Source organism: Colossoma macropomum, unplaced genomic scaffold (genome assembly GCF_904425465.1).
Source record: "Colossoma macropomum unplaced genomic scaffold, Colossoma_macropomum, whole genome shotgun sequence".
Lineage (NCBI taxonomy): Eukaryota > Metazoa > Chordata > Actinopteri > Characiformes > Serrasalmidae > Colossoma > Colossoma macropomum.
In genome coordinates, this window is record NW_023494805.1 from 39,421,129 (window position 1) to 39,445,073 (window position 23,945).

Sequence of the window (23,945 nt, forward strand, 5' to 3'; positions counted from 1 at the left end):
ATATGAGCAACCATCCTGTATATATTTACCCCTCTATTTGTTAAAATAAGTGAGTGGATCAGGTTGTATTTATCATCTGTCATGTAATTTAATGGGTGAAGTAAAGGGGAACTCCACCAGTTGTGAAATTTCTGAATAAGTCAGTTCTTGAGATATAGACAGGGTCATTCAGAGTAGTTTGATGTGAAATGGTTCATTATAGAGAAACTTACCAGAAATTGAGGGGGTCTTTTATTTGCATGGTCCCTGAAGGTGCACTCCAGGTCCCAACAGTGTGAGAAAAGCAAGACCACTAGGGAAAGGGGTCAGCAAAGATGCCAAGAGGTGCATGACTGGGGGCAAAAAGTGCACTTCGAACACCTTATCTAGCTTAAAGGGCAATTCCACCAATGTTTCAAAATTTCTGAATAATTGAGTCCTTGAAATGTAAACAAACTCATTCAGAATGGTTTGGTGTGGAATGGTTCATTGTAGAGACTCTGATTTCTTATAGCGGTTTTATTTTCTATCCAAAACAACGAGTGAACCTACACGTATCTTCTGAGTTTTCATATGTAACGTTAATGATGGAAAAATACTCATAAATCTGAAAACAAGTTTTCTTTGGGGAGTGTTTTGCCTCACATCGTCCTACATGTACTCTTCCACCGTGAATGGATTAAAATACATTTTAAGCCAAAACTTTATCGCAAAAGTATGAAAAAACAACGTGTCAGACATCAGCTATTGTATATTTAACCATTTCATGTAGTAACTTTCTGTAAGGGAGCTTTTAGAGGTGGACGTCTGGTTCCTATCACCACCACTGTGAACAGTTCTGACTCCGTAAGTTTCTCCAAACCACAATGACTTCGTTTGCACCTCAACCATTCAATTAGATAGAATTTTTGAAAATCGGTGGAGTTTCCCTTTAATATGACTACGATATCACTGCTGTCAATGGCGGGAGAGACCGTTAACGTTAATGCGCGAGCAACAGTTAGCCGGTGAGCTAATTCACCTCAGCTGTGTGCATTTTTAGCAGTGATTAACTGTTAAAATCTAACGCTGTGGACATTTAAACTTTTAAAAACTAACGTTTTAACATTTATGTGCTAACTTGGCTTAATTTGGACTAAAAGATTGTTTAACGAGTCTCCGATTAACTGAGCCGAGTTAACGGTACGTTTTAGTGAGGACTGCCTTCAGGAACGAAGCCGAGCGAGGGAAGCTTTCTCGGTTAACAGCTTAAGGTCAGATTTAATTTAGCAAAAAAATAATAAAAAAAACTAAATAAACACCAAGCAAATGGCGACCAGACTGAAAAAACGAGGAAAAACAAAGCAGGAAACTGCTGAGGTAAGACACCAAAAACCAAGGTGTAACGTTAACTGACTTTACCTAGAAGCAAACTAACCTAGCGAACTTATTCTCCAGCTTCTCGTTCGAATTTTCCCGTTCCACCTTAAATGTTGCAGGCTGCGGCAGTTACTGTATGAAGATAATCACATTCTGAATGGACCTGCTGCACCATTTAAGGTGGAACGGGAAAATTCGAACAAGAAGCTGGCGAATAGGAAGCCAACTTCAGCGTCGTTTGTGGATTGGTGTTGTATTACTCTGTGTCGTGTATAAAATCCATATAAGCAACTTCGTTACGCCAGTAAAATATAAGATACAGACTACACAACTTAAAATGAAATAAGAAGGGAAGACATTTACGTCATTTTAATGATTACAGCCTTAAAATGAATCTAGCTACACATTCTCCTTTTTATTATTTGGAGTAAGTTGTGAGTTGATATTTATGACAAGGCGTCCCATAGCGAAGAAAAACAAGAACAAAATGCCTTTTCAAAGTGCATCTAAGGGTTTCCCGATTAAGACCAAGGAGTCGTTGAGCCCATAATTTTGCTCCAGCTGGTTAATAATGTATACTCTCAAAAAAAAATGGTTCTTTAGCTAGTAAAGCTTGTGATTCTATATAGAACCATGAACACTCAAAGAGCCATTTGCATGCTTAAATGGTTCTTTGCATGGTGAAATAGTTCTTCAGATTGGTGGAGAATGTTTTGTACACTTTTTGAAAGTGGTTCTATATAACCTAGCACCAAAAAGGGCTCTTCTGTTGTTTAATGTCAGGCTTGTCACAACAGCAGAACACGTTTTGGTGCTACACACTGTTAGAAATAAAGGTACATTTTTCGTTCATCAAGGTACAAAGAATGTAAATATTCCCTCAAAGGTACAACAGTGGTTTTAAGGTCCAATTTTGTACCTTAAATAAGTTTTTCCAGATGAAAAGTTCGTATTTATACCTTTTCATAACCTTAAAACAGAACAGTAAAATAAAAGCCTGGAGACGAGACGGGGTGTGTGGAGTCAGTACAGTTTAGAAAATATCATTTCAATGGATTATGGTTCAGTTATGTTCCCTGACTAAAGGTACTGAGATGTACCCTTGAGGGAACCACCCCAGTGACAGTTTAGTACCTTTTTTCTGAGAATGGACAGAACCATTTTCAAGTGGTCGTATCGACGGCATTGGTTTCATTGACTGTGTGGTGTTGATGGTCAGTCTAATAGTTTTGTTTTTTTTCTAAATGGAGAGATGTGACAGAATGTAATAACCTTTTGTGAGATATCTTCAGAACCCTTTGGATATCTGGTTCCTATCACCACCACGTTGAAAAATTCTGATTCTGAAAGTTTCTCTTCAGCAGTATATTTCACACCAACCCACTCTAAATTATCCCATAAACATCTTAACCCTTTAATTATGCATACATTTTGAGAAATCTTTGGATTTACCCTTTATTCTGGTGGGAGGACACAAATACAGTCCAGCACCTTATTACTAAAACAATTAAAGCGTCGTATCAATCGGTGTTTCCCTCATTTTGTCCATCCCTTTTATTATCTGAGCTGTTTAATGCTTAAAAACCCATTGAGCGTAAATATATTTTTTCCTTTTGTATCATCTGCTTTCTTGCCAAGCATTGATACTTGTAAAAGTCTGAATTGTGTTCTAATGTTATTACATTATTAGTAATTATAAACTTAAAGCACAGTGTTTCATGTATTGTAAGTGGTCTTTTTGTATTTTCTCTTTCTAGTGGGACAGCTTATTCCTCCAAGAACTGAGTACTGAAGAACAATCTTTGGTCTTTGTGAAACGAATGCTAGTGCTTGCAGTGTCCTCCATAACCTACTTACGAGGAATATTTCCAGAAGATGCCTATCGATCTCGCTATTTAGAAGGTGAGCAAATGGCCTCTGGCTTTTTTAGTTGAACAGAAAATGGTTTAGCTGTCCTTTAGCCCTCCTAATCAATCAGTTTGCCCACGGTTAAATTTGAACAGTTACATTACTAGCCGGACATGTTCAAACATAACAAAAAGCAAAAGTTTTCTGACCTTTCTCAGAGTTAAGTTGTACATTCATTCATAGAAACAAACACAACTATCCGCATAAGTTATGAATAGAGCAGTTTAAACTGTTATAAGTACTTCATAGCGGTGAAAATCTTGCTAGAATGCAGCTTTACCTTAGCGGTGATGGGCTACGCTGATGAAAATCTGTGCAGGACTTAACCAACATTTATTAACATCGTGTGATCTGTTTGTAACCAAAAATGTAAAAAAATTATAATAAAAATTATAATAAAAATAAAAATAATTATATTATTGTATTTTTTTTCTACTCACCCTGAGTCTGGTGTCTTATTTTCAGGAAAGGTTTTACATGTATTGGCTCGCTATGGAAAGGTCATTTGTCATAGAGATTATCATCTTGGCTTTTCAGATTTATGCATCAAGGTTCTTAGAGAGGACTGTTCATCTCCAGCAGCCAGCAGAATCGTCAAATGGTAAGTGTTCGGTTAGTAACTGGCTTTAATTTGTATGAATTCAGTCATAGTTACTGATTTCATTCTTTAATAAAAATGTACTTATATAAAATGATATTGTATTCTTTTTTCCTAGGATGATGGGGTGTTTCGATGCTTTGGAGAAGAGATATGTAAGTTATCTTAAGTTACACTCTCAGAAATAAAGGTAGTAAACTGTCACTGGAGTGGTACCCTCAAGGGTACATTGGAGTACCTTTAGTCAGGGAACATAACTGTACCATAATTCATTGAAATGATATTTTCTAAGTTGTGTTGACTCCACACACCCCGTCTCGTCTCCAGGCTTTTATGTTATTGTTCTGTTTCAAATCATAAGGTTATGAAAAGGTACAAATACAAACTTTTCACCTGAGAAAAACTTAATTAAGATTGATTAAGACCTTAAAACCACTGTTGTACCTTTGAGGGCACAGTTTCTCTGTATTTAAGTCAGAAAAACTTACAGAGAGAAAGGCAATGATGAGCAAAAGCTAACCTAGCAAGCATAACTGAGCTAGCAGGAATGACTGTTCTTTCATGTGTTCGTTCATCTGGTTGTGGATGAACTAGGATTCCCAGTACTGTGAATATAAGACGTTGCCATAAAAACAGGGTCGGCACCCCAAATGTTAAGAAGAGCCATTTTGTCCTTTCAACAAAAATCAATCCACCTTGGGAGCCACAACATTTTATAGCCATTTAACCACCTTGACTGTAAATATGTCTCAGTATGTGCTAATGCACTAGTATAGGCTAAAAGTATAATATAAATGCAAATCCAGATTTGCTTTGCTCTGCTTTAAGGTTTAACACAAATATAGCCGCTTTTCTCACATCTCCGGCAGGAAACAAAAGAAGAATAGTTTCTTGTAAAATGTATCTCAGTGTTTGATTTTTTTTATCATTCGCCAGCTTCTTGTTTGAATTTTCCCACCTTAACTGGTGCCTGACACGCCAGAATGTAACGGCTGTACCATTTAAGGTGGAACAGGAAAATTAGAACAAGAAGCTGGTGAATGAGAAGCTTCAGCCTTGTAAAAAATCGAACTGTGAGACATTTTACAAGAAACTATTCTACTTTTATTCTACATTTATAAGCGCTTATAAATGTAAATAAGTCCATTCATCTCCAAAGTATCGATGTTCGTCCTAAATCTTTCTCTTTTCCTTTTCGTTAGCTACTAGTGATGCGAGACTGTTTTCTGCATTTTAGGGTTAAAGGTGGGTGAATTAGCAGTTATAGGCTACATTAACTCCAGCGTTTAATACCGTTTATTGTTAAAACTGTGTTGAACGATCAGCAGAGCTTTATTTTACTGCAAAGGAGGATTATTTTACTTTTACCTACAAATCTAATTCTGCTGTGGAGCCACAACAGGGCAGTAAAAGAGCTGCATGTTGTCGACCTTTGGTCTACAGAATGTCCTTCCCATGTAGAGCCTGTTTCACTCATTCCTCCCTGCTAGTGCTGTTTTATTTAGTGTGGCGCTAGCTAAGCATTGTCTCAGTGATTGGTGGGGATGGTGAAGGAAGTAAAATGATATTATTGGTTGTTTTTTTCTCCGCCCACTGATGCACAGTGATGTAATCAAAACTCAGAAGCTATTAAATGTTGATGGAATGCAAGAATTATGTCTCTTAAGTGACAGATTATAAGTTTTGCTTAGTATGACTAACACGGTAAAAACAGTATAAAATTGTTTGATTTCAGTTTGAATTTAATACTCTGTATTCTGTTACAGTTGCAGATTGTGCTTATTGGGGTAAGTGTGCCAGAATTCGTTTTCTGACTGGGACAGGGGGATTAATATGTATTTCTTGTAGTCTACTACATGTTATCTGTAACCAAACTCCACAGGTGCACAGAGACCCACATGACACCAACGTAAGTTTGTACGCCATTGAAACTTTATGTATATGAATATACATAGTAAGCATGTGCTGATTTAAAAATTTGAATACCTAACATTTTATCATGTTCTACTTTATCATATTATACTTTATATGTAATCATCTGAATGTCCTTTTTATATTATTAATATGGACGTTTGATGGCACAGCAGTCCATATTAATGCTGTGAAGCTGTGAAGGTTCTCAGACCAGCAGCACATTTAATCAGCTGTACAGGCATCAAATAAAGCATGAGATTATAATGTGACAGCATAGCTGAGCACTGTGAAACCAAAGCTTCTCTACATACCTAAAAAATTTTTGGTTAAACTGATTGTTCGACTGAAACGCAGTGACCACGACAACATCATGTGCAGTGAATATCACAGTATACCATGTTATTGAATATCGGCACATGTCTAATCCATATTATATAATACATAAGATCAATAAGAATGAAATAAATATACATACTCCATATTCTATATATTATGTGTAACTGAACACATACACAGCACAGCAAGTAAGCACCTTGACCTGTCTTTGTTATCACAGCATGTCATAGAGTCGTATCAGTTTAAGTTCAAATACTCAGAACATGGGCCACAGATGGACATCTTTAGGTAAGAGCTGTCATCAGCGTAGAGACAACAGTAAAGTATGTAGTGCAGGGCACATAGAAAATAAAATGTAATATTAGGCAGCTTCAGTCAGATTCTTGTTCCATTAACTTAACATAAGCTCAAAAAGTTATAAATATTATTTTAACTAACTTTTTTAAGTTAAAACAATGTATTTTTACAGTGTGGTGGTAATGGGACCCAGAGGTGGTGATGTTTACAATGTAAATATAGTCAAAAGGCAACAAGTTTGTACCCGTTTTCTTGTAATAGCTTTCTTGTGAGGTAGTTTTTAGAGGCTTTAAACGATTCGGACATCTGGTTCCTATCACCACTGTTGTGAACAATTCTCTTATTAAATAATGCAGTTATTTGTGGTCTAAAATTATGTTGATAAGAACCCAGTTGAAATGCTTGTCCATAACTGGCTGTCTCTCTGTAAGAAATGACAGTATGGAGATGAGGGTGACCATGGAGGACACAAAGAAAGCTTCGGTTCTCCTGATCAGGAAGCTGTTCCTTCTCATGCAGAATTTGGACGCTCTGCCTGATGACGTGTACCTCACCATGAAGCTCTACTACTATGATGATGGTAAAACAAACATCCGCAACATGGGGTAAACACAGCTGTTGGAGGAGTCTTTTGATTTATAGAGTGACCTCTCAGTCATGAGGCTAGGCCTGGTCATAATTAGTTTGGTTGATAAGCTGCAAGCTGGATCATGGCTGTGTTCATAAGCCTTATTGCTCAGATCTGATCTTTCTGTCTTGATGGTTTACATTTGTGTTACTCCTGTGCCCTGAAAAAACCTTCATACACAGATTTTCTAAATTGGTAGCGTCATCTACATCATTCAGATGCATTATGAACGTTTTTAATTGCTACTTGATTTTGGTAGAACCCTTGCAGTTTTGAATGAATTGACTAATTTCCCCATTGTTCCTCTTTTGACTGCAGTCAGTTTTGCCATTTTTTAAAGCTATATACTATGAAATGTGCTAACTTATGAAGTGTGGTGTAAAATATGCTTATATATACACTTATCAGGCATAACATTATGACCACCTCCTGTTTCTACACTCATTGTCCATTTTATCAGCTCCACTTACTATATAGGTGCACTTTACTGTAGTCCATCTGTTTCTCTGCATACTTTGTTAGCCCCCTTTTACCCTGTTCTTCAATGCTCAGGACCCCCATGGATCTTCACAGAGCAGGTACTATTTGGGTGGTGGATCATTCTCAGCACTGCAGTAACACTGACGTGGTGGTGGTGTGTTAGTGTGTGGTGCGCTGGTCTGAGTGGATCAGACACAGCAGTGCTGCTGGAGTTTTTAAACACTTCATTGTCACTGCTGGACTGAGAATAGTCCACCAACCAAAAATATCCAGCAAACAGCGTCCTGTGGGCAGCGTCCTGTGACCACTGATGAAGGACTAGAGGATGATCAACACAAACTGCAGCGGCAGATGAGCTATCGTCTCTGACTTTACATCTACAAGGTGGACCGACAAGGTAGGAGTGTCTAATAGAGTGGACAGTGAGTGGACGTAGTGTTTAAAAACTGCAGCAGCACTGCTGTGTCTGATCCACTCACACTCGTCAGTGTTACTGCAGTGCTGACAATGATCCACCACCCAAATAGTACCTGCTCTGTGAAGGTCCATGGGGTCCTGACCACTGAAGAACAGGATAAAAGGGGGCTAACAAAGTATGCAGAGAAACAGATGGACTACAGTCTGTAACTGTAGAACTACAAAGTGCACCTACATAGTAAGGGGAGCTGATAAAATGGACAATGAGCATAGAAACAAGGAGGTGGTCATAATGTTATGCCTGATTGGTGTATATAATATACTTAGAAAATAAATAGAAACAACACATGAATTCTGAACTGACCATCTAATTATGATTGCATGGGCATATACCAAATACGTATCTGATTTAGGAGCACAATAGGAGTCTCAAATCTGGTGTAAAAAGATTACGTAGCTCTTAAAAAAGTATACGCCACTTTGTGCAAAAAATCTCATCCGTGTAACTTTATTCCTGTAATGTGAACACAGCCTCTGCAACTTAGGTCTATACCTATGGACAAAAAGTTTTTTGAATAGATATTTTTCATAATCTTCATTTAATATGGGTTTAATCTGAATTAGACAATTTTCAGTCACACCTTTAGTGTCGGGATGGAAATTAGCAATGTTTAGCCACCTTTGGAAGTGAACTCTGTAGTGACTTTGTGTCCACACTATTTGGAATTTGACAGTCACCCCACCAGACTACGAGCCGCCGGGCTTCAAAGAGGGGATATGTGACAGTCTGTGGTTTGAAGGCACAGCAGTACATTTCAGAGTGGGTGAACTGCACACACCCTTCCACGTCCTGAAGGTCGGGGTGGCGGCTGAGGAAGGCAGAGTGAGCAAACTGCAGGAGGGCAACCACCTGAGAGAAAGCGTCCAGGATTCAGCGCAGCAGAACGTCGGTCAGCTCACTGAGGAGGTAAGCGATTGTTGTTTTGCTATTATATTTAAATGTAACAGCTCAATAAATTGAATAATTATATAGTTGCATATTGAATTACACTCACATTCAGGTTTTCCCTTTGTTTCAATTGCTAAATTCGATATTGGCAAAAAGTACGTTTTTCCTTTCCACAAAACAAGACTGTAAACACAAATAACTTTTAAAATTTCAAAATTAAAGTATAATAAAACATCTGCTTACAAACACAAATGCAACAAACACAAAAACAACCTAGGGCATTAAGCTTAATCTCTGAAATAGGTTGCTGGACACTGCAGAGAGGAGGACCTGCCATCTGAGGATGGTATGTTTATATTCTGGAAGTCTTCAGCAAGTTTAATTGCCCTTCATGACTTGAGTAAACATTTGTATAATCTCTAAAACGATCTTTTGCAGAATCGGCTGCACAGTTCAAGCAACCGACAAAAGCCCCGGCTAAGGTAGAAACGATTAAAATATATTTAAGAAAAACTTTAAAGAAACAACTTGAAAAGACTAAAGAACTTTTTTGTTTTGTTTTTATCAGAGAGGAGGCAGAAACCCAGCAAAGAGGAGGAAGAGGGAAGTTTAAAATCAGCCTTCAACCTTTGGAAAGGGACAAGTAGGCCAATGTCTGATTCTGTCCCATAGTTTGTTTATTTATTTACTTTTTTGTGTTTTAAAATTACCTACACACAGTATGTAAATTATTTCTTATATGATTTATTTGGCATGGGTGTTTATGTTTTTGTTATTAGTGCTCTATGTGTCAGTAAAGGACAATTTTTTCATAGATTGTAGTTTAATAGACAAAGAAAATGTGCTTAAAATATACATTAAAGAACTTTTTTTTAATTGATATTTGATGCCTAGAATGTGAGCAGTTCATTGCATGGCCAAAAAACTGAGTGTAGAGACAGAGAAAGAAGAACTGAACTGTTGTTATATAGTCTCTCCAATCTGTAAGCTATTGGTTTTGTTAATTTATTAATTACATATATTACAATTAATCTGTACATGTACAATTCCTTAATTAAATACAAGTCTTCCTTATTAATTCAGTCATATCTCTAGTCTTTCCATTTCCGTCTGCAACATAACATTTTAAAAAAACATAGTTTTTATTACAAGTAGTGTTCGAGAAGTAAAGTATTTGAGTGAACTCTAGTTAAGGCACAAAAAAAAACATTTAACCAGAAAGCTCATACCTACACATGAACAGCTGAACACCCTTCTCAAATAACATTTTATGTTTTGTTGATTTTGTAAGTGAAAATAAGTTATAGAAAATCAACAAAAACTTCAAATCTAAGCTATAAGACTCAAGTGATTTCAGAGTTGGTGTTGGTGCCTCCAAAAAAGTAGAATGCTTCATTAATTTTATATGCACACATCCAACATTACTGCCATCCTTCACAAACCAAACAAGTAACTATGCTTCAAAACAGGAAAAATACACACTTTCATTATGCACAGTGCAATATATTCTATGATTTTGAGATTGTTCTAGGTGTTAGAAATACTGGGACCCTTAAAATTTGTTTTGAGTTCTTAAATTATCCCTCACACAGATTTCTTGTTAGTCTTGCATGTTTGAATGGTTTCAAAAAGATTAGAGCAGCTGTAGATATAAAATAGTGGTTATGAAAGACTTATCGGCGGCATGGTGGCGCAATAGGTAGTGCTGTCGCCTCACAGCAAGAATGGCCTGGGTTCGCTTCCCGGCCGGGTGACCAGGGTCGTTTCTGTGTGGAGTTTGCCTGTTCTCCCCGTGTCTGCGTGGGTTTCCTCCGGGTACTCCGGTTTCCTCCCACAGTCCAAAAACATGCAGTCAGGCCAATTGGATGTGCTGAATTGCCCCTAGGTGTGATTGTGTGTGTGAATGTGTATGTCTGTCTGTCTGCCCTGTGATGGACTGGCGACCTGTCCAGGGTGTATCCTGCCTTCCGCCCAATGACAGCTGGGATAGGCTCCAGCACCCCTGCGACCCAGAAGGATGAGCGGTTTAGATGATGGATGGATGGATGGATGGATGAAAAGGACTTATGGAGTTCTTCAGTGCACAGTGATGGTAAACAAGGCAAACAGGGAAACCAGTTGGTTGTATGTGTATGTTGGGGTCGTTAAATCATACTCAAACCTCCAGCACTTGAATCATTTTTGAAAAAAGTGCAATCTTTAAAAACGTTTTCGAAAGATTTGGGATACTGGTGAAGTAAATGTATTATTCTTGTATGTTTGATCATAAAGTATATCATGTGGCTTATTGTAAATCAAATCAATCGATTCTTTACAAAGAATTGCAATAATTATGGACTTCACTGAGCCTTAGGAGGTAAAGATAAGCTTTCATGCAGTACTGCTCTCACTGGCATAATGCCATCAGATAAAGCACTTTGGACATCCTCTTTCTCAGGATAGTAAGACCACCTTGTGCTGATGCTTGTTAATCTCCAGCTGAAGAAATGTGAAAGTACCCAGACCTGATCCAGCAGTTAAACTTGCAGTTTATGTTAAACCCGTCTGAAAAGCAAGTCTTCAGTATTGATGAGGAAAATTAGATCATGTATTATTTCTGTTTGGCTGATGTTTAAAAGAGACTGTCCACATCTCCCATCTCAACCACTACCGTCTTCAGCTGAGAGTAGAATTCAACTGTAACTTGGCCGTTTTCACGTCCTATACCTGCAATAAGAGAAGACAGAGAACGATCAGAAAACTCATATTTGGTTATGAATTTAAATGACATTATAAAGGTGTTTTACATCAGACGTTAAAAGGTACGCGTCATTATTCATCCCTTTGCCACCGATCTGGACATTTCTAAGACTGTCAGACTTTCCAGAGATAGATACAAGGGCATCATCAGCAGTCAAGTGCATATAGAACATATAATACTTTATCAAAGTACTTTGATCCTAACCACCTTCTGCACGTAAAGTGCTTAAGTATTAGAAATGGTGGCCTTTTCGGTTGAAAGAAATGAATTATTTTGCGTTCATGAACAAAAATAACCTTTAAATGCGGTCTGATGGCTTATACTTCTGAACAGTAGTCTCAGTTCCACTTCATTTGTAGGCCAAATTAGGCTTAGCAGTGGTAGTTTTACCTTTCAGAGTCAACTTGAAGAATTAAAACGGTAAAATTCGTACTTGAGAATATCACTGAGGTCCATTACCTGATGTTTTATATCCTCCAAAAGGCACCTCCACAGGGGTGATGTTGTAGTTGTTGATGAAACAGGATCCAGCCTGTAGATTCTCTATCACGCGATGGGCTCTCTGAATGTCTCTAGAGTGAGAACACACATAATAGAACATCTTAGTACGTCTTCTGCATTTACAATTACTAATCTTGTACACACTGACATTTAATTATGTACTAGACATCTTGTGTTTCCAGTATGGTACCCTTCTTAACCAACTATTACACTACCCAGCCAGTAATAAATCTAGCTAAACATACTTTACATTAAAGGGGAATTCAATCAATTTTTCAAAATTCGTGTATGTTACAGTGGTTGAGATACAGAGTCATTCAGGGTGGTTTGATGTGAAATGGATAATTTGTAGAGAAACATACCAGCTCCCGATGTCTACAATGCAAAAGTAGTCATTTCATTTACTATCCAAAACCACCAATGAACCTACATGTGTCTTTTGAGGTTTTTATGTAAATTTCATGATGGTAAAATGATAGTAAATCTGATTCTTTGGGGACTTTTATCCCTTTCAGGTATCCCTCCAGCTTGAATGTATTGAAATAAATTCATTAAAATACATTTTAGACCAAAAATATAATCCCAAAAGTGCTGTAAAACAATGTCTTAGGCATCAGGCTCTGTATTCATAACAATTTCCTGTAATAACTTTATGTGAGGGAGTTTTTAGAGACATTAAACTCCTCAGATGTCTGATTCCTATCACCACCACTGTGAGCAATTTTAACTCTAAGTTTCTCTAGAACAGAGAATTTCACATTAAACCACTCTGAATGACTTTGTTGATATGTTTATGCACACATTTTGAAAAATTGGTGGAGTTGCCCTTTAAGAACTAGTAAGGAAACAATGATGGTGGGAGCTGCGTACTGAGTAACTGGGCATTGAATTAAAGGAAAAGCATGTTTGTAGGTTACATCCATTTGCAGAGAAACAAAATATCTGTTTACAAGTGCAGTGCTATGCCAGCTAATTTTCTGACTATCTAGTTAGTTTGCAGTTACCTTTGAAAAAGACATTCACTGAATTAATTAATTTGCTTGTCCAAGTAAATAATGTGCTTGTTTGATGAACAAGGTTACTAAAAACAATTTACTTGGTGAAAACTCCAGCAGCGAGGCCCATGGTGGTGTCGTTAGCCCTCTGTAAAACCTCCTCCTCAGTATCAAAGGTCAGCACAGACATCACAGGCCCAAAGATCTCCTCTCTCACGCACGTCATGTCGTCTGTGCAGTTGTCTACATCCACATGATGAGGCAGAAGGACACAGAGAAATAGATTTGGCTTCACAAGATACTGAGGCATAAATAAATATCCTTAGGGCAAACAAGCGCATTATTTCATACTGCAGTATTACTAAATAACGAAATACAGACAAATTACAAATAAGGCAAAATAGCTGTGCTCCAAAAGCTAGGCTGTGGCCTAGGTGGGCTGCATTTCTAGAGCACCGCATCATCCAAGACCGTTCCAAGCAGACAGATCCTACATTCTGACAAATTTTCGAGAGTATCGTTCATGATCTTCTGTCATCCGTAATTCTTTGTTTTCTCTGATCTCATGAATGTTCAAGAGAAACGCCGACGGATAAAACCAACTACATATTGTTTAAAAAGGCCAGTAAAATTTACAGTAAGCTGTTTCTTTAGTTGTGTATCTGTTTAAGAGGGTAAACTCGAATGCGGGGTGTGAAATGCACCAGCTTTCGATGAGTTTAATGGTTTTTAGCTCGCAGGACAGCATTTAATTAATTAGAAACAAACTGTTTTGCCTGCCACGCCACATCAGTCACGTCAACATTTTGCTTTCTAGCTTATCCTTCATGTAGACACACTGCAAAAAATGGGATCTTGTCAAGTGAAGTGATTTTAAATTTAGTCAATATATCTAATATTTCCCATTTGGAGGGGTTGTGTGCTGATTATAAGATCATCTATCTTATTTCCAGACATTATTTACTTGATTTAGATAATTTTATCAAGTAACATTATCTCACTATACTGGCAGATAATTTTGCTAGTTTCAAGTACATTTCTTAAAACATACAATTATCTGCCAATAAAGTGATAAAATTACTTAAAACAAGTAAAACGTCTGGAAAAAATGTAAATAATCTTAAATTAAGCTTGCAATAATCTCAACAGGAGAAATATTAGATGTATTGACTATATTCAAGATATTTTTACTTGACAACATTTTTTGCAGAGTGATATTTTCTCCATTTGTGCACCAACTCCTTCCGTGATGTGGCAAAGTGGCCTTGGAGGGCTTTTTTGCGTGATGTAGTACTTAAGAGGAGCCTTCAGAAGACAGGTTTACTAAGGAGCAACCTTTCTCAGCTGCAGCCTTTGGAACGGAGCCAATATGTACGAACTGTACACCAGCTTCAATGGATGATACTTCAGGACTTCTGGTCCTTTGAGCAAACGCTGCCAATACTGGATCTTTACTTTGTATTTTGCAGAAAACACTGCTCATATTGGATTTTTATCAGCTCGATCAGTGTTCAGCCCTAGTCCCAGACAGTGATAAGTGATGTAGCGACATTGTCGTCATGACAGCTGAAATAAACGTTTGAACTCATTTGAACTCACCAAGCACACAGGGAGTCATGTAATATCCGTTTCTGAGTTTTGGGTCTGCTGGTGTGAACAGCTCTCCTCCACACAGCACTCTGGCTCCCTGACAAGAGCACAGTCAGTACTGGAGGCGTGACTTGAAATTTGAACTGCAAGAAATCAGACCAGGTCTTCATGTGCAGATGTCTGCTGTACCTCTTTCTTGCCCTGCTCCACGTATCCCAGCACTTTGTCCAGATGTGGCCGGCTGACTAGCGCTCCCATGCGGGTTTCCTCCAGAAGAGGGTCTCCGATCTGGATGGCTTTGGTTCGCCTCACCACCTCCGTCAAAAACTGGGGAAGAATCGGCCTGTGGACAAACACTCTGGTTCCGTTGCTGCACACCTACAAGTGAAAGAAATAAAGGAAGAAATGAATGGAAAGGGTTTAGACAAACAAATCTCAAACATGGCTTGCTTAACTGAGCAGATTGGCAGAGTAAGTGGACAGGACAATCCCGCTTTGACTTTCCATGGGAGTCCAGCAAGGTTGTGTTATCAGACAGCAGAGCACTGTTGAACATCAACATGGACACAGCATGAAAATACATGGGACACCCAACATCAAGTCTAATCTCCATATGAGCATCAAAATATCGCTGTTGTCAGAAGAAAACCTTGCAGCTCCAAACTGACAACTTTACAGGAGAAGGAAAAAACCTACTTCACTTTTAATGTAAGTCAATGGAACCAGACGTTTTTTCCAAGTCATTTGGGGTTGTTTCTTTTTATTCATTCATCATGAAATCTACAAACAATGTAAAGTGCAACAGGCATTTTCAAACTATGTCAAAAACTGAAATACGATAAAAATGGAGATACGACGTTTTGATCCGACAGCAGCGATGATCTCCATATGATAATCAAAATACGTTGGAAACCCCCAGTTGTATTGTTTTTCAGTTCACCAGAAGAGCAACAGACAAAATTGTTTAAAGAAGTTCGAGTACCTGGCCCTGAGACAGGAAGTTGGCCATGAGCGCCCCCCTGACGGCATTCTCCAGGTCACCGTCCTCAAAGATGATCAGGGGAGATTTACCACCGAGCTCCAGTGTTACTGGCTTCACTCCTTTGGAGGCCATCTCCATTATCTGTGGGAACACGCAAAGTCAGAAACATCCCATTCAACCTCCAAACTTCAAACAGTATGCTGGTGAGTTATTACTGTTAGCATACATTTGAGCGCGTGTTCACAGATTCAAACAAGCCGCCACTAAAGTATCAACAATATCCTGAGTCAAGTCTCGAATCAGCAAAAGCAAATCTGATATTTATTCCAAATAGTAATTCAGTCCAATGGCAAAATTCAGTTTTAACAAATGTTAACAAAAATGCTGCAATAAAACTGATGGATTGATCAGTTTCTGTTGTCCAAGTCCAAATTAGAAACCTCTGAAATCTGAGTCACAGCAGCTGATGAGTTTAAGTATGGCAGTACTACACCATCTGCTGTACAAATCTGAGATTTCATCAAAGGTACTTGTCAGTTAAATGTTTAAAATCCTATGAAGCCCCGGCAATTTTTCAAAAAAAGTTCAGTCCACAGTTATTATGGCTTTGACATGTTTTAGTTTAGCTTTTATTTTCTGAAAAGGAACAGTTTTTGTTTTCAATTTAGTTTTTGGTTTTTGTTTTATGGTCAATATTTTGTCTGAAACGGTCAGAAACTGTGCACAAAGAAATTGTAAGTTGGTCATTTCTTTACAATAAGTTTAATTATTTCAGCAGTGCCAAATTAGCACAACAGTGGACTACGCTCAGCTTTAAAGGCATAAAACCCTCACAATATATTTAGATTTATATAAATTAAATTATTTGGTTGACACTTTTCCAATGTGACAGACAGTAAAAGGAAGATTTGTTTGTTTGTTTGTTTTTTTAAATTGAACCCATAACTTTGATGTTGGAATAACACCATACTCTACCAATTCAGTTACAGGAATACACACTCTTAAAAAATAAGGTTCTTCAAGGGTTCTTTAGTAATGAACATGATTCTACAGAACCATGAACACTCAAGGAACCTTGTGCATGATTAAAAGGTTCTTTACATCATGAACGCGTTCTTCAAATTGATGGAGAGTGTGCTGTAGATGGTTCTATACAGAACCATTTTCTCCACTGAAGAACCCTTGAAGAACCATCTTTTTTAAGAGTGTACCTACTTCACATCAAAAAACGTACTTCAATCCTTCACATCTTGGTACCTTCTTGCCTGTAGGCACGCTCCCTGTAAAGGAGACCTTGGCCACAGAGGGATGATGGCAGAGCAGGGTTCCCGTCTCCTGAGCTCCCTGCACCACGTTAAACAGGCCCTCAGGAACCCCAGCCTGAGCATAGATCTCAGCCAGCAGCACCGCGCTCACCGGGGTCACCGGAGACGGCTTAAACACCATCGAGTTCCCTGAAGAAATAACAAGGTAGAGAGACACAAAACAGCCCAGTGGTCATCTAGAATCAAGCCCACTCTGACACACTTGCTATTTTAAAGCAATAGTTTAGAAAAATATCAAACTATTTCCCTCCCCAAATGGAGTCCATCACCCAAGCACTGGGCTAGACTGCATGTCTTTTGTTTTGATCAAGGTCTTTTTATTAAAGATTTCACAATATTCAAAAGACAAATAGTCCCATACCCCCAAACCCGCCTCCCCTTCAGACCAACATCAATAAGAGAAAGCTGTACAAATGCCAACATTATATAAAAACTGCGGTACTGTAACTTAAAATAAATGCATATTATGGAGTTACATTTTTGGCTTCCATTTGATCCACGTATGTCAGGACGGGTTGCCAAATCTCTGTACAGATCCTTGAAGTAAGTATCTTATCTTCTCTAGCCTGAGATACTGCATAACCTCTTTGATCCACTGAGAATAATTAGGGGGAAGAGGGTCCTTCCACCTAAGCAATATTAATCGCCTGGCCAGCAAAGTACAAAAGGCCAATATGTTGCATTTATAATTATTTAGTTGGGTATCTGGAGGTGCAACACCAAATAATGCAATATAAGGAGAGTAACTTATTGGTTCCTCCAGAATTTTAGAGAGAGGTATAAAAAATAGATTTCCAAACGCGATGTAATCTTGGGGCATGTCCAAAACATATGTGGTATTTTAATGAATATATTACTACTATAATCAATAGGAAATCCATAATCATATGCTTAAAAGTTGATTAACAAAAGTGTATTAATCCTCTCACTAAGGATAGGCCTGGCTATGTGTAAGTTAAGGGATTTTTGTATTGGAGAGTCCCTGAAGTTCAGAAGCATCTAGAAGCCAGTGTACTCTGTTGTAAGGACAAGCTGACCCCCAAAGAGTGAGGCAAGCTGACAAGGAGCCAGTTTAATAAGGCAAGAGCTAATTAATAGCCTTGAAAGGATGGGGGCGGCTTGGTACAGCCAAGCATGGAAAGTTTTATAAAATTCAAGGTCAGGTGCGGTTGGAAATAAGGGTTTCCAAATAAAGTGGAGAATCAGGAAATAATGGGAATCAAAAGGATATGGGACAATGTGAAAGGGAGGGGGCGATTACTTCATCGCCCCCAAACAGGATATAAAAAAGGATGTTTCTGTGATGTACTTTGCATTTGGTTATCTGGAAGAAGAAGAGGGCCTTTTCCTTCCTTCCAAAAGAACTCAACGGCTGAAGTCTTTTATTCAACTTTCATTTATTTTTGACTGAACTTTATTTCATTTTGCGTTTATGATGAGAACAAGCAATCAGATTTATTAAAGAACTGAAACATAGTTATAGAACAGATTAGTGTTTAATTATCCATATGTTGGGGCTCTGAGCGAGTGGGAATCGCACCTAGTCCCGACACATATGGCTGTTGTAAGAAGAAAACCTCGTATCTCCAAAATGGTAACTTTACAGGAGAAGAAAAAAACCTACTTTACTTTTAATGTAGGTCAATGGAACCAGACTTTTTTCAAGTCGTTTTGGGCCGTTTGTTTTGGTCCATTCATCAAGGAATTTACGCACAATGTGAAGAGCAACAGACGTTTTCAAATTATGTCAAAAAATGAAAAATTACAAAAATGGAGATACAAGATTTTCTCCCGACAGCAGCGATAAGTAGTGAACGTGCAGGGCCTTGCTTGTACCTATCACATGTAGAGTCCAAATTAGGTCTAATTTTGGATAGTCTAACTTTACACCAGTGAAGTCGATGTACTACCTTGCATTGTAAACTGCATGCCTAAATCATCACACCCCACCTCTAATCCTGTTGAGTTGTTAAGTACCTAATATAGTCCCTAATATACTCACTTATGTGGTTTCAGGCACTGTATGAAACACTGGTCTTATGAAAAAGACAAAAAATCCATGCTTTTTGTTTGTGCAATATGTCATTAAGTGTCACAAACTACTCCGCACACTTTGTGTTAATAATTTAAAATGCAGCTTGCATGAGGCAAAGAGGCAAGATATAACCTTCCATTCATAATTAGGTACATTAGCCTCTTAGCACCAGTATAAAACTATGGCTGCGTTCACATTACCAGGTCGAAGTGGCACAAATCTGATTTTTTGCTCTAATGTGACTCAGACCTGATGTTTTCAGAGCTGTGTGGACACGCAAATCTGATCTTTTTAAATCCGACCTGAGCCACTTTCATATGTGGTCCTAAATACGTATCCGATTTGTGGCCATGTGACCTTAATGTGACGCTCAGATCGGAATTCATGTGCTTTTTTCCACTGCGCGTGCGCCATCAATCAGCGTTACCATGGCAGCAGTGCCGAACAGAAGTTAAAGCCTGTAAACGATGGAAAAGCAGCTCTATTTCTCCTTCGTCTCGCTCTAATAATGAAGCTGAGAGCTGATCAGAGTTAATTATCTTCTCAGCGAAGCTCGTTCTGCTCGTTAGTTTGTGCTGATGATGAACGTGATTCATTCACGTGACGGTACTGAGTAGGATCTGCGCATGAGGGTCATTTCAGGACGCCGGTTCGTTCACATTAATGACAGATTTGAATCACTTACCTAAACGAGTGTGAAACATCGTGTCAGAGAGATCGGATTTGAGCAAAAAATCGGATTTGAGCAACGAGGCTTGTAATGTGAACGTAGCCTATGCAACCGTGTCTTGGCTGATCAACTGCTTTTGGGTGAGGGGAAAAGTGTGTAAATGTGATATTATGCCAAACTACTCCAAAAGCTTAATTTGTGGACAGATGTTTTCATACCACAGGCGATAGCTGGGGCTGATTTCCAGGCAGCGATCTGAAACGGGTAGTTCCAGGCTCCGATTCCCACACACACCCCAAGAGGCTCTCTGCGTGTGTAAGCAAACGATCCTCCTGGTAACTGAACATGCTGCCCTAAGAAAGGTAACCATTACATGCATTAACATTATGTGCACAACAACAGGGACCTACAGCATATGAACAAGACATTTAACAGGGTTTGCCGTTGCACTTACAGTAGTATATCCATCATTTAGACACTACAACAACTAAATAGCATGCATTTCTAACCCAAGGCTCCCAGACAGTAATGATACATGATAACTCACAATCTAATTTATGAGCTCCACCTACCTTGTAGGTTCCCTGTATCGGAGTACAGTTATACATTGTAGCACATTTGTTGCACAGCCCCCCTTTACCCCAAACATGACTGGTCAGTTTCTGACCACAGTACAGCTGCTGACCAGATATTATTTGGGTGGGTCAGTGTCACTTAGATGTGGGCGATACGACATATTATATCCAAACATTTTCATAATACACGATATCTCGTTTTTTGAGATTTAGTAAGTTGGAACAAATAGAATCTGTAGTGCCACATATAAAAAGCTATAATAACAATAATAAACCTACAACTACAATGATTTTGATATGTTTTATAATCTGCACTGCAATAAAATACCAATTAAACAGGCCTGATGCTCACTTTACAATGAAACATGTTCAGTGTTCTCAGGAAAGCATAGTGTGACTTATTTAATCATGACAACAATAAAATATCATCATATCGTTCAGCCCTAGAGCACTGCTAGGATTGGACCACCATCCAAAAATATCCAGCCACGAAAAGCTCTGTGGTCAGAAACTGACCACTGATGAAGGACCAAATGATGGCTAACATGAGCATCATGAGCTACCATCTCTAACTGTACACCAGCAATGTGAAGCTACATGGGAGGGGTTTCCAATAAAGTGACCAGTGATAGCATCCATCTAAAAGATTATATTAAATAGCAATATCACACTCAGACAGCTAACCAACCTGACATATTGGTGGCCAGCCCTGCAAAATACTCAATGCACAGTCGGGCCGAGTCCACGTCCAGTCGAGCTTCGGTGATGGACTTGCCATTGTTGACCACCTCAACTTCGGCAATGTCTTCTCTTCTTTTCTATCGTGAGAACAAACAGCAACACTTTATTTAAAAGCGACCTAATTGAGGGCCTTATAACACATATGCATTAAATAACATATTTAAAAAGCAAGACTTCAGTATTTATGAACAGCTTATGTCAGTATTTGCAATACATAACATAAATGCCATATAGAAAATGGCATTGTTTTGACATAAGTGTCAAAACAATGTTTATGTAAAAATTACACAACATGTAAAACATTACAAGCGTAAAATTAAAGAGATATTGCTTTTACCACTGTTACTAAGCATCATTCCCAAAAAATGGAGCTTAAAAGGCAGAGACCTCATTTAAAACATACACTGACCAGCTGCTTCATTTAACCCACATCCTTGTTTCAACACTCATTGTCCATTTTATCAGCTCCACTTACTATATAGGTGCACTTTGTAGTTCTACAGTTACAGACTGTAGTCCATCTGTTTCTCTGCATACTTTGTTACCCTGTTCTTCAGTGGTCAGGACCCCATAGAGCAGGTATTATTTGGGTGGTGGATTCTCAGCACTGCAGTGACACTGACGTGGTGGTGGTGTGACTGCTGAAGAACAGGCTGAAAGGGGGCTAACAATATATGCAGAGAAACAGATGGACTACAGTCTGTAACTGTAGAGCTACGACGTGGGGAATGATGCTACTTGAGCTTTAAGATATTTTATGAACTAAATAATACTGTATTAACCTAAAAACCTTTGGCGTCTCATAAATACTGATATAAGCTGTTTACAAAATGCTTAAATATTGCTTTTTAAATGTTATTCAATGCTTATGCCTGCATTATGAAGTCCCAGTGGGGCCTTCAAATAACATTTTATCAAACAAATATAGTAGGCAAGATAAGCAGTGGGATAAATGATGCTTAAGACGGCTCTGCATTGAACTGAACTTCAATACAATACTTGCTGAAACAGGATTACTTATCTCACTGATATGACAGAGGGGCTTCAGGAATAGAGATTCGAAGGGTAAAAATCTCCCTAGAAATTGTTTTAGCAATAAAATTTCTTGTTCATGGAGAGTCATTTTCCCTCCACTCAGTGCCATACACTGTTCCAGAACCTTATACGCTGGAATTGAGACAACAAAGACATTTTTTATCTAGATGTCCTTTAGCTGAGCTCACCTCAATCAGTCTGGCCGCTTCCAGCATGACCCTGGCTCTCTCCATGCCGGCCATCTTTCTCCACGCTGTGAAAGCAGAGCTAGCGCTCTTCACAGCCTCATCAACCTGGGCTGCTTTGCATGGTTGCAGCTGGCATAGTACACGTCCTTCACACACAACACAGAAAACCACATCAATTATGATGCTCTTCCACTTAAAGGTCAGTCAGTGATCCGCTCTTGTGAACTGAACAAGCAAAGGACCAAAGAGCACCTGGTCACATGAGTCCCAGACAAAGTCCAGTTGAGCAATGAGACACTAATCATTTATTTTAAACAGTCTGTAACGAATGGTTACCTGTTGCGGGCTCATAAACTGGCTCCAAACCCGTCACATCGCTGAGCTCCACCCTGCGGCCGCCCCAGAAGTTGAGGGGGTCTTTTATCTGCATGGTCCCTGAAGATGCTCTCCTCAACAGGGTGAGAAAAGCAGGACCACCAGGGCAAGGGGTCAGCAAGGAGGCCAAGAGGTGCATGACTGGGGGCCAAAAGTGCACTTTGGACACCTTGCAATGACATTTAAACATTTTTTCCTCATCTAGCTTAAAGGGGAACTTCACCAATGTTTCAGAATTCCTGAATAATTCAGTCTTTGAGATTAATTGGTTTGGTGTGAAATGGTTGATTGTAGAAACTCAGATTTCTTTACAGTGGTGGTGATGGGAACCAGGAGTCACCATGACTACAACACAGATATAGCCATTTTATTTACTATCTAGAACCACCAGTGAACCTACATGTGTCTTCTGAGTTTTTATATGTGATGATAATGATGGTAAAACAGTCATAAATGTGAAAAAAAGTACATTTTTATTGGGGACTACTTTGCCTCACAACAGCCTCTGCCTTGAATGGATTAAAATAAATGGATGAAAATACATTTTAAGCCAAACTTTATCACAAAACTATCGTAAAACAGTGTGTCAGGCATCAGGCATTGAATTCATAACTATTTCACGTAATCACTTTCTGTGAGGGAGCTTTTAGAGGTGGACGTCTGGTTCCTACCACCACCACTGTGAACGATTCTGACTTGGTAAGTTTCTCTAGAACAGAGCATTTCACACCAAACGACACTGAACGACTCTGTTAACATCTCAAACATTAAATTATGTAGAATTTTGGAAAAATCGGTTAAATTCCCCTTTTACCGCACAGTTTGCAGTCCTGTGAGGTTAATAAAGACAGCGTCATTGTGCAACAGCCAATATGTAGCGTTAATGAATGGCTTTACAGTCAAGACGACTCTTAACTAAACTCTGTATAAAGTAGTCCACTGGTCAGATTAGACGTTTGACATGAGCAATGCACGGACAGACTTACTCAGCTCTGCAGTAAATGGACGGAACCGGACCGAAACCCTGCAGATTCTGGAAAGATTCCTCGTTTGTTCATTTACTTTCTACTTTCTTCGCAAGTAAACACTCTGCGGCCATGTCCTTTGGCTGGGGGCGGGGCGTATGGAGCGGCGCGTTTTGATTGGCTGTGGTGGGAAACGTCATTTAAAGAGTCCGCGAAAAAGGAGATGCTCAACTTATTTTTATCTTGAATTGTTGTTAAAACGAATAAAAGGTGCAAAGGTGCATCAAATACCGAATTTCACCAAAAAATTAGAACAACTACTTGTAAAACTGGCTGAAATATAAAAAAATAATTGTAGTTTTC

At 38.7% G+C, this 23,945-nt stretch overlaps 2 protein-coding genes across 3 annotated transcripts; one reads left to right on the forward strand and one right to left on the reverse strand.

Moving 5' to 3' along the window:
• The first annotated feature begins 1,278 nt into the window (after positions 1 to 1,278).
• On the forward strand, positions 1,279 to 9,716 carry zte38 (zebrafish testis-expressed 38). The gene is made up of 12 exons (XM_036597220.1): positions 1,279 to 1,338; positions 3,096 to 3,240; positions 3,784 to 3,847; positions 3,963 to 3,999; positions 5,611 to 5,631; positions 5,727 to 5,753; positions 6,315 to 6,382; positions 6,823 to 6,971; positions 8,651 to 8,901; positions 9,190 to 9,211; positions 9,304 to 9,347; positions 9,434 to 9,716. The coding sequence occupies exons 1-12, from the start codon at positions 1,288 to 1,290 to the stop codon at positions 9,476 to 9,478; spliced, it is 924 nt and encodes a 307-aa protein (XP_036453113.1). The 5' UTR covers positions 1,279 to 1,287; the 3' UTR covers positions 9,479 to 9,716.
• Positions 9,717 to 10,821: 1,105 nt separating this feature from the next.
• On the reverse strand, positions 10,822 to 23,740 carry aldh9a1b (aldehyde dehydrogenase 9 family, member A1b). Of its 2 annotated transcripts, none has more exons than XM_036597218.1 (12): positions 23,604 to 23,740; positions 22,579 to 22,758; positions 22,243 to 22,388; positions 20,967 to 21,096; positions 19,922 to 20,056; positions 16,931 to 17,127; positions 15,674 to 15,814; positions 14,881 to 15,069; positions 14,701 to 14,788; positions 13,203 to 13,344; positions 12,065 to 12,177; positions 10,822 to 11,571 (listed from the first exon to the last, which is right to left on the reverse strand). In XM_036597218.1, exons 2-12 carry the CDS (start codon positions 22,754 to 22,756, stop codon positions 11,477 to 11,479), a joined length of 1,554 nt encoding a protein of 517 aa, XP_036453111.1. In that variant the 5' UTR covers positions 22,757 to 22,758; positions 23,604 to 23,740; the 3' UTR covers positions 10,822 to 11,476. The 2 variants fall into 2 exon arrangements, with proteins under 2 accessions (XP_036453111.1, XP_036453112.1); XM_036597219.1 differs by having other exon boundaries at positions 22,579 to 22,786.
• Positions 23,741 to 23,945: the final 205 nt, after the last annotated feature.

Coding starts and splice junctions, on each gene's coding strand:
- zte38 (XM_036597220.1), top strand. CDS start 1,288: ATGGCGACCAGACTGAAAAAACGAGGAAAAACAAAGCAGGAAACTGCT. Junction 1,339..3,095: donor CAAAGCAGGAAACTGCTGAG/GTAAGACACCAA, acceptor TTCTCTTTCTAG/TGGGACAGCTTATTCCTCCA. Junction 3,848..3,962: donor GCCAGCAGAATCGTCAAATG/GTAAGTGTTCGG, acceptor CTTTTTTCCTAG/GATGATGGGGTGTTTCGATG.
- aldh9a1b (XM_036597218.1), bottom strand. CDS start 22,756: ATGCACCTCTTGGCCTCCTTGCTGACCCCTTGCCCTGGTGGTCCTGCT. Junction 17,128..19,921: donor AGCCCCAGCTATCGCCTGTG/GTATGAAAACAT, acceptor TTATTTCTTCAG/GGAACTCGATGGTGTTTAAG. Junction 13,345..14,700: donor CATGACTCCCTGTGTGCTTG/GTGAGTTCAAAT, acceptor ATGTGGATGTAG/ACAACTGCACAGACGACATG.